The 10,758-nt window shown below is 40.2% G+C and overlaps 2 protein-coding genes across 2 annotated transcripts; both read left to right on the forward strand.

The window, feature by feature from the left end:
• Nucleotides 1-950: 950 nt before the first annotated feature.
• On the forward strand, nucleotides 951-2,480 carry LOC124092305 (olfactory receptor 7D4-like). The gene has a single exon (XM_046443764.2). The coding sequence runs from the start codon at nucleotides 951-953 to the stop codon at nucleotides 1,887-1,889; it is 939 nt and encodes a 312-aa protein (XP_046299720.1). The 3' UTR covers nucleotides 1,890-2,480.
• A 5,711-nt stretch (nucleotides 2,481-8,191) lies between these two features.
• On the forward strand, nucleotides 8,192-9,179 carry LOC124092235 (olfactory receptor 7E24-like). Its single transcript, XM_046443705.1, has one exon. The coding sequence runs from the start codon at nucleotides 8,247-8,249 to the stop codon at nucleotides 9,177-9,179; it is 933 nt and encodes a 310-aa protein (XP_046299661.1). The 5' UTR covers nucleotides 8,192-8,246.
• Nucleotides 9,180-10,758: the final 1,579 nt, after the last annotated feature.

A 10,758-nucleotide genomic window follows, 5' to 3' on the forward strand; every position in this document is an offset into this window, starting at 1 on the left:
TGATAATAATCAGAATTGCATACAGATGGCAGCCACAGTTAAAGGTGATATTGATTCATGATAGAAATGCAAGGATGACCTGTTGAGGTCTTAAGAACAGAATTTCACACTTATGAGAGTCCATTGTAGGAGAACAATTAAATCATTTTAATTAATTTAAATGTTCAATCCTACCATGTAGTTAGTATTTATTTCTCCTACTGAAGAGGTAAAATATTTGCTTTTAAGAGAATTAGACTTTTTCAGGACCACAAAGGTTGTAGGTTGGTGGACTAAAATTCAATTCTTAGAATTCCATCTCAAGAACCCAATAAATGAGAACTCTGTAGCCCACCTTTGGACAATTACATATCCAGAGTAATTATAATTAAAAGGATGATCATAATTATAATAATAGCTATCATGTATTGAAACTGCCACCATGAACAGAGGCATTTTAAACCATACTAACAATGTAACAACAATAAACTCATTTTAAAGGAAAAAAATTTAAGGCACTGACAGTGAAATGTCGTTTCGTTATAAACAGTCAAATCATAAAAAGATGGTATGTATGCTAATCACTAATGTGGAGGTTTTCCAAAAAAGCAGTATATTTAGAGATCATCAGAGAAACTACATGGAATGTCTGGGGTTATGTTGGAATGGCACTATAAAATATAACATTAGTTGATGTCCGTAAATTCAAATGGAAGTATTAACACAGGACATTGCTGATAAAGAGAAGAAAGTTATGCTGCATTAAAGGAAGTGTGGATGCTTTTAAATGAGAAATTTAAATGAGAAATGAGCATTTAAATGAGAAATGAGCTGCCACTTCGTGGAGGGAATCACTGTGATTGCCAAGATCAAATAGAAGGGTGATATTAAAAGGTGGTAAATACCCGAGGTACAAATTTATTCTTTATTGAACATGCATTTACCTCCTTTCTCAGCAGATTATCAGCTACATGGAAGGAGAAAACGACACAATTCTGACACAGTTCCTCCTCCTGGGCCTCTCAGAGGATCCAGACTTGCAGCCCGTCCTCTTTGGACTGTTCCTGTCCATGTACCTGGTCACAGTGCTTGGGAACCTGCTCATCATCCTGGCTGTCAGCTCTGACTCCCACCTCCACACCCCCATGTACTTCTTCCTCTCCAACCTGTCCTTGGCTGACATCTGCTTCATCTCCACCACAGTCCCTAAGATGCTGGTGAACATTCACACACAGAGCAAAGATATATCCTACATCGAGTGCCTCACTCAGACATATTTTTTTACAACTTTAGTTGGAGTGGATAATATTCTGTTGACAATAATGGCCTATGACCGCTTTGTGGCCATCTGCCATCCTCTGAAATACACAGTCATCATGAACCCCTGGTTCTGTGTCCATCTGGTGCTACTGTCTTGGCTCATCATGTTCTTGGTGTCCCTGGTTCATATTCTACTGGTGAATCGACTGACTTTCTCTATGGGCACTGAAATCCAACATTTCTTCTGTGAACTGGCTCAGCTTCTCAAGGTGGCCAGCTCTGACACCTTTATCAATAACTTGTTTGTGTACCTGGTGACTGCCCTGCTGGGTGTGTTTCCTGTCACTGGGATCCTCTATTCTTACTCTCAGATTATCTCCTCCTTACTGAGGATGTCCTCCATGAAGATGAAGTCTAAAGCCTTTTCCACCTGTGGGTCCCACCTCTGCGTGGTCTCCTTGTTCTGTGGAACAGGACTTGGGGTTTACCTCACCTCTGCTATGACCCATTCTGCCCAGACAAGCTCTATTGCCTCAGTGATGTACACTGTGGTCACCCCCATGCTGAACCCCTTCATCTACAGCCTGAGGAACAAGGATATGAAGGGGGCCTTGAGGAGACTCCTCATTAGAGCAGCTTCTAGACCTTGATGGATCACTGACCTCAGAATTCAGGAAATGTTGTGTCCCCTGAGGAGCAATGCACTGAATTATAATATCTTAACTCTTTTCTACCCTAAATTTCATGCTTAATTTCTTGTATTCCCAAAGCTCTAGTGACTTTCCTTTTCCAGATATTCATTTATTTTGTCTCTTCAGCAAGCTCCCGTGTTAACTCTTCCCTACCCATGGTTCACGAAGTCTCAAGTGTGTCGTGTTGTCTAACAGGCCTTGCTGAGATTCCAACATGACAGCCATCACTTATATCCTGTGTTCAGGGAGATTTCTCAAAAATTGTTGCTTTAAGTTTCTTGACCTCAATTTGGTTGTATCCCTCTTTTCCCTGGAAGAAAATGAATGAAAACCATCACAGCCAAGTGCTGACAATACTCGGAGTGTGTTTGTCCTTTACATGCATGACTTTATTCAATCCTGAAAACATTGTTTAGGGGAAGTTCTATGAAATTTGCTAACTTCTGAAAAGAGACTGAGCTTGAAATTCATGCTCACCTGGAACATGGAACGGAGCCCAACTCCTAGATTTGTAGCCTCATCTTTGTAAGAATGGTTGTGTTTTCAACATGAAAGCTGGAATGCAGTCCTGAAAGTGAGTTTGTCCTTTGCTTTCATGGTGACATAATGTCTCTGAAACATGGTGCATCATTTGTGATCTTTGCTTTCCCCTTCCTCCCTCCCTCCCTCCCTCCCTCCCTCCCTTCCTTCCTTCCTTCCTTCCTTCCTACTTTTTCTTTCTTCTTTGCTTTCTCTCTTTCTTTTCTCCCTCCTTCCCTTATTTCTTCTTTTCCTCTGTTCTTTTGACTCTTTCACTGGTAATGTTATCCAGTCCCAGTCCTTGTTCTCGCTGAATACTATTCCACTGCATGTATACACACAAGCTGTTTTTCCAGTTATCCTATTTGTGGTATTTCATCAATAAGAACCTGCATACATTAACCCTTACCCATCTTCATTTAAGTATGCTCAGTGATTGTGCATAATGACAAAATCCCCAAGAAAACCTTTTTCCCTGACCTAGTTAATAAGCAAGTAAATGCCTATGCTTGTTTTAATTATTGTAGTAATAATCTCAGAGTGGAACTTCTGTGTTGTATGGTCATTTTATGTTTAGTTGTTTGAAGTATAGCTGAGCACATTTCACATTCTAATGTGTACAGCTACCAAAATGTTCATATCCTTGGCAATACTTGAGGAGTATGTGAAATTGATAAAGTTGGGTTATATGCATTTACAAATATGCTGTTACAAAATCCTCTGTCCTCTATGATTAATGTTAATAATCTCACTGTGCTTTAGATTTGCATTTAGCCATGATTAATTCAACATCTTCCAGATGCCTATTGGCAGGCACTATGTGTTGGGGTTTAAGTGTGCAGAGTTTAGCTCCCTCAGGCCTGACATTTTGCAAGAGCTGTGGCTGTGATTTAGGTCAGCTGAGGCAAACCTCAGCTAGGAGGAGGAAACGTTCTCTTCCCCTTATCGCAAGGCACAAGTTCTGCATGGTTTGGCCAAGAGGAAGAAGCTTCCTGCATACTTATCTGGGGGAACAGTACATTCTAAAGAAACAAATGCATCCTCAGGGGACTAGATAATGTCTACAAAGAACTTTAGGAGGGTACTTATCAAACAAACAGGAACAATTTGAATCTAGCTCTGTGTATCCGCTGAGGCATGATATTTGGACAATGTGGGTAAAGTGTTATTGAAGAATTGCTTGCTTTGTTAGAAGAAGAATATAAAAGGAACTTGCAAATAAACCTCAGCATGCAGTTGCTATTGCTGCCTTGGCTCTTCATCCCCTGTGTCCTGGTTATTTCGCGACCCTTACCCAGGGACCCGAACGCTCTAGACGTTCACAACTATGCATACTTTGGAAAAATGACTTCTCACTTACTTGCTCATTTTGCAATGGTACAGTGTGCATTTGCTTCTGACCTCTAAGATTTCTTTGTCCATTGTGGACACTTGACTCATAAGATATGTGTTTTGAAAATATCTCCCCATTTTTTATATGGTTTCCAATTTATGTGAAGTACACAATTTATTTTTGTTCATTTAAATCATAGTGGTATATAATGCATCCTTTGAAGTTATTTCTCCCAACTAAAATTTTGTGTCCTTGGACCAACATCTACTCATACCAATCCTCTGGTAAACACCCTTTTAATCTCTGTTTTCATGAGTTGGACTATTTTAGATACCATATTTAAGGGAGATTTATGACTGACTCGCCTCTTTTAAGAGAATGTCATATGGTTTCATCCATGTTGTATCAAATGACAAGATTTCCTGTTTTTTTCTTTCTATACTACTGGCCTGTGGTTTGGAATCACCATTCCTTTGCGATATATGTTTTTTGCTAGTATGGATAAAACTCCAATTCTGATTTTTTTCTGTTAATTTGATGCAGGATTGCATATTAGAAACTATTGGTCTTTACAAAGACTTTTGGAAACTTTCCACCCCACTGTTATGTCAGAACATCTTAGAAGACTGCAGCTGAGGTGCCAGCCGGGGTTTCAGTCATCTTGTGGCTTCACAGCTGAGGATCTGCTGCAAAGATACTTCATGCAGCTGTGGGTAGGATTCAGGTTCTTGTAGGATGGTGGCCAGAGGCCTCTCCTAATTCCTAGCCAGAAAGGACTCTGATGGAAAATCTCAGAACACAGAAGCTGGCTTGTCACTGTGCTCAAGCAGGTGACAGAACAAGGGAGGACCAGGCCTCTCCTTCCATCAGTGTATTAGTTCCTAAGTACCCCAATAATGTGGAGCTGTCTCTCTCTCTCTATGGCCCACCAACCACAAAGACACCAGTCTGTCAGCAAAAATATCCTACAGAAGAACAGGCAGATGGCATATGTACCTCTCTTCTGTAGGGGACATTTCCACAGTTTTGACTCTGCTGCTCTTGGAAAGGAAGTCAAAAAGAATAACCTTGGTTCTCTTCCAACAATAGGGTCTCACTAGAGCATCACATTAAACTGCTGTCATTCCATGTGCAGACACAACAAGGGTATCCAGTAGCTCTGAATTTTTCTTGAGAAAGTGCTCCTCTCACTCCAAATGTACTTCTTTCAGATTTTGTATGTGTTATCACCTAATAAAACCTTTAATAAAATAAACAATTCTCTGTGTTTATTGAAGTTGATAAAATAGGTGACATGGGTATCAGGGTCTTTGGAAATTGTCCATAGTCTACCCATAAGGACCTCACAAATGATAAAGATTAATACAGTTGATTGTTTATTGACCAATGTAATAAAACCTCAATATATACCCCTTCAAGTTGAATGTAGTAGAGATGATGCTATTGATGTGTACATGGATACATACTAGAGGTGAATTTTGCAGGATCACATAACCTAACTCCATGAGTGCAGTGCCCTATGAGAGATGCCTGGTGTTCAGATTATGTAATAAAAGCATGTTTTGTATAATGATGCAAGTCACACAATTTCTAATACTGAATGATATATGAATTCTAGGAATATGCATTTGAAAAAAATATATTTTTATGTAATAATAGGAGCTATCATTGATGGAGAATTATTGTTTGCCTGGCTCAAGACAATTTATATATAATCATTTGAAGAGGTTGGAAGAAATGTACTAATGCAGTTAATTTGCTCCTGAGGAATCTTAGGCTTGAGAGAGAGGGGATGTTGCCTAAATTCTCAGGTGTAAGAATCAGTGTATGATTGAGGAAATGTCTCTAACTCCAACACTCTTTCTATTTTCTATATTTTCCATCCTAATCAAAGATTGTTACATTACGTTTAGGTACTTGGTGTGGAATTTAAAGAATTTCCCTGAAACCCTCCTAATTTATTAAATAAAATAGAGAGAAACTGTAAGAAGGCCACATTGTTATTGTATTTTCCAGGGACTTTGGCTACCAAATGGGTAGGAGAACAGGTAACATGCTTTGGTTGGTGACATGGACTAATATCAACATAAAGTAAAAGAAGTAAAACTTTGTTTATTTTATGATGAAATTCTTGATTTAATAATCTCCAGACAATCTTCAGACTTAGCAACCAGAAATGTGAAGCCACCGGTGATGCTCCAGATGGACATCTGAGCCACATTGACACTGGCTTTATTTTCTGAGTATTTTTAAATGCTTCGGTTGCAGATATCTCAAAATATACCTTTCTCTCTCTCTCTATTGTGATTTGTCACTTTGTGTTCACCATAGAAATAGAAATAATCCAGTTCTTTTAATGGGATGAATAGCTTGGCGGGGAAAAGAGGGAAAGCCAGGTCACAGAGAAACTGAAGGGCCCTCGAAAACACTGAGCTTAGGGGTGTCAGACAAATATACTGAATTTTTCATGTAGTGAAATTCTCTGACCCTGGAAGAAAGTATATAAAAACAAAACGAGAAGGAAAGCAGAGCAGTGATTTCATGTGTCCCTGCTCAGCATGAAAAGGTAACTACAGGGGGTGAGATTAGAGCAGAAAGAAAATTGTTGAAAACCCAGCATAATGACAACCTACTTGGTGTTGACAGAGAGTGGGTTTATTTTTTCAATTATATTGCATTAAAGTAAAATCATGTAATATACACAAATGTCAAACTTTAAAAATTGATCACATCTCAATTGTTTATCTCCCTGAACAAGTCACTTCACCTCTCCTTGGACTCAGTTTTCTCTGTGTGAGATCAGTGGTACAATACTTGGAACTATCTGACATGTGTTTTTACAAATGTTTTACTATGTTTCTCACATAAATCCCTTTTAAAATGTAAATGAGTTCTTTTAAAGACTTGCAGACAGACAGAAATGAAAGACGTGAACAGTCCTCACAGATTTCCTACAATGTAGATGAATATACTGGAAACAATCTGTGACCTTAATCTTCTCTTTGTCTTCTTTCTCCATTAGAGTGAGGAAGTCCTTAGAGACTGGAGGAACACAGAGCAATTTGGCTAATTAGGAGCTCTGTTCTTTGGGCTTCCAAGACCATTTAATAGGCAATAGTCAGCCTGTCCCTCTTGTCACAGTTGAATGGCTCCAGTACCTGTGTGTGCATCAGGAAGATCTTATCTGATGCTGTATCCTTGTCAGAAGCTGGATACATACATTTATCCTGGGGGTAAAGTCTCACCCTTTGCTGGGCATGGGCCTGTCTTCAGACCTGCATTCCTTGGTCATGACCCAGCAGAGAAGCATTGTGACCAGGTAAACACAAAGGGAACCCCAGCTTGAGGGAGAGACCCTGGGAAGTGCTGTTTCCTCATAATGAGGACAAACATGTTCATTAGTAATTCCAACTGTCCTCCTTGATCTCACCTGGCCAGATAGCTTCAGTATCTTCAATGTCTTCAGTGTCAGGCCAGGTGAGCGACATGCAAAGTTTCTGCTATGAAGAATGTGAAGTGTATGTTTTTGGTTGTGGCGGGGGTAGCAGAAATCTTATTCAAAATGTGCTTTCCACCCAAACTGCTTCTACTTTTCGTAGATATCTCACCCACAGTAGTGGGAAATGCATCCTTCTTAGTAATCCAGATGGGCTGGTTCCATATGTTGGTGATTGTGAGTTACAGTGCTATAAACATTGATGGGGCTGTATCGTTATAGTATGGTGATTTTAGTTATTTTGGATAAATACTAAGGAGTAGGAGAGATAGGTCGTGTGGTGATTTCATTCTTTTTTTTTTTTTTTGAATTGCTGGATATTGAACCTGAGCTTTGGGCATGCTAGGCAAGCACTATATCACTATGCCATATCCCCAGCCTCATACCTACACTTGAGGAAACTCTATCACTCTTCATAGTGGTTGTACTAATTTGCTGTCCCACCAACATCACATAAGTGAACATTTTCCCTCACATCCTTGCCAGTGTTTATTATATATTGTATTCTTGATAACTGCCCTTCTAACTGGAATGAGGAAAAATTTCAGGGCAGCTGTTTTAGGATTTATCTGATTGCTAGGGATATTGAACATGTTTTCATATGTTCATTTGCATTTTTTGGCCATTTTTATTTCTTATTTTGAGAAGTGTCATAGTGCTTCTTAATTTATTTCGTTAAAAAGACTTTTTTAATGCACAAAATATTGTTATATCTTTTTTCTTAAATGAGTAGGCATTATTTTACTGAGATAGGTATTTTTTTAATCTCTAATATTGTTTGTCTTTGAAATCTGTTCAGTTGAGCATTTCTGAAGTATGAACAATTCTAAGATGAGGTTTATTACAACTGAGAAATGCTGCTAATAGTTTATGGCTATCAAAGGTTAATTCAAAATATATAGAGTTCTGAGTAACTACTTGTTTCATTTTTCAACCATTTTCCTTTTACCCAAGATGTACAAGGAATATGGAAGAACAAAATCTAACAGGTGTCTCAGAATTCCATCTCCTGGGCCTCTCAGAGGACCCAGACCTGCAGCCACTCCTCTTTGGACTGTTCCTGTCCATGTACCTGGTCACAGTGCTTGGGAACCTGCTCACCATCCTGGCCGTCAGCTCTGACCCCCACCTCCACACCCCCATGTACTTTTTCCTCTCCAACCTGTCCTTGGCTGACATCTGCTTCATCTCCACCACGGTCCCAAAACTGCTCGTGAACATCCAAACTCACAGCAGAGTCATCTCCTATGTGGGCTGCCTGACACAGATGTCTCTATTTAGCATTTTTGGATGTATTGATGACATGCTTCTAACTGTGATGGCCTATGACCGGTATGTGGCCATCTGTCACCCCTTGCAATATATGGTCATCATGAACCCTCGCCTCTGTGGCTTCTTAGTTTTTCTGCCTTTTCTGGTTAGGCTTTTGGACTCCCAGCTGCACAATTTGGTTGCTTTACAACTCAACTACTTCAAGGATGTGGAAATTGGTAATTTCTTCTGTGATCCATCTCAACTACTTAATTTTCCCTGTACTAATACATTAACCAATACTATAGTCATGTATTTTACTAGTGCCATCTTTGGATTTTTTCCTGTCTCAGGGATCCTTTTCTCTTATTATAAGATTGTTTCCTCCATCCTGAGGATCCCATCCTCAGGTGGGAAGTACAAAGCCTTCTCCACCTGTGGCTCTCACCTCTCAGTTGTTTGCTTATTTTATGGAACAGGCCTTGCAGGGTACCTTCATTCAGCTGTGTCATCCTCCCCCAAGAAAGATGTGGTGGTGGCCTCAGTGATATACACTGTGGTCACCCCCATGCTGAACCCCTTCATCTACAGCCTGAGGAACAGGGACATTAAAAGTGCCCTCTGGAGGCTGCACAGCAGGACTCTCTAATCTCATTATGTGTTCCATCCTTTTCTTAGAATTGATCAGAAACTCAATCTAGGACTTCAGATGCTTCAATGTGGACTCTCTATTTTTGTGTTTTCTTAGTTGGTGCTCACTTCATATTTCCTGTCTGAATACTGTTTTATTGGGGGGTCTTTAATTCAATTTCACGATTTTCCTTGGATCCTTCTTCATTGTTAACATCAAAATTGGCAACCCCTGTTCCTTCTCAGCAATACCCTGGACTCCAGGTAAAATGCTAAACTCTATTTTCACACAGTTACAATTGGTGTTATTTAAAGTTCTTGTGAACTTTCTTTAAAAATTTTATCCAAAGGGGTTGGGTTGTGGCTCAGTGGTAGAGCACTTGCCTCGCACATGGGAGGCACAGGGTTGGAGTCTGAGCAACACATTTATATATAAGCAACACGTGTGTGTGTGTGTGTGTGTGTGCATTGTGTCCATCTACAACTCAGAAAAATATTTTTTAAAAAAAACAATTACATCTAAGTATGAATTGAGGCATGTTACATCTCGGGGTCAGATCACTGGTCTCCAGTTTGACTTTCATTGTAAGAGAAGTTAAAAATTTTTTTGATTAGGTCTCATGCTTATGGATTCCCATTAATACGGATCTGACTAATTAAATGTTTAGAAGAACCTTCTATGAAGGTTCATATGCTGGTTCCTAAAGGATTGTCAGGATGGCTTTAGGCTTGAGCCTAAGCAACTCCATTTTAAAAACTCCAGTTTGAAACCTGCAGTCTCACAAGGCACATCTAACAGAGCCCTCCAGTGTGGCCCTCAAACAAGTCACTTCCCCTCTCCCTGATAAACAGAGTGAAGCTCTGGCAGGCTGTCCTCGCCTGATAAGAGGGAAAGGCAAGAAGGCCCTAGTGGAGACCACCAGACCAGATGTTTCTGAAATCCAGTGGTAGCTGATAAGGATTGAAAGTAGGGGGTCAAAAACCCCTAAATAATAGAGCAAATGAACAGGGATTCAGCCAGCCGAAACAAGGAAGCACGCGAACTGGAGAGCCTGATGAGGACCTGACATCCCAACACTTGTCATCGTTCCTGATCCTCTGTGTGATCCTGACCGCCCTCAAACTCTACCACCTTGTCTGGACCTTGGTGAGAGCCACAACTCCTCCCTACAACCCTCTCCTCAACTGGTCGTCCATTCCATGCCAGGAGAAGCCTGCCTTGGTTCCGAACCTGATCACCGTGGTCTGAGTGAGTGTGCATCTGCTGGATGTAAAGCCTAAGGCTTGAGACTTTTGAGCTCAGCGTGCAGAGGGAGTGTCTGTCATGAGCCTGTCATGATTAAGTGTGTCTGCAGTGCTAAGAATTAATCTGGAATTATCTGCTGTGAACTGATTATGTCTATTGCAGTGCCTAGCACTAAGGACTGTCATTTTCTTGATTCAGAACCTATAGAGTGAAACTGTATTGAGTGCTTTGAGTTAATAAAGCATTGAAAAGGGCAGAGACGTGGGCATTCTTTATTTATCCCCCTCGACTGCAAATGTCACAATTTTGCCTCTTTGCGACAGGGATCAATCTCAAAAGGGCAAGTCAGAGC

This window comes from Marmota monax, unplaced genomic scaffold (assembly GCF_021218885.2).
Source record: "Marmota monax isolate L192 unplaced genomic scaffold, Marmota_monax_Labrador192_F-V1.1 WCK01_AAM20220418_F8-fsc00102, whole genome shotgun sequence".
NCBI classification, from domain to species: domain Eukaryota; kingdom Metazoa; phylum Chordata; class Mammalia; order Rodentia; family Sciuridae; genus Marmota; species Marmota monax.

Excerpts from the sequence above, each read along its gene's own strand:
- LOC124092305 (XM_046443764.2), top strand. The coding sequence starts at position 951 with ATGGAAGGAGAAAACGACACAATTCTGACACAGTTCCTCCTCCTGGGC.
- LOC124092235 (XM_046443705.1), top strand. The coding sequence starts at position 8,247 with ATGGAAGAACAAAATCTAACAGGTGTCTCAGAATTCCATCTCCTGGGC.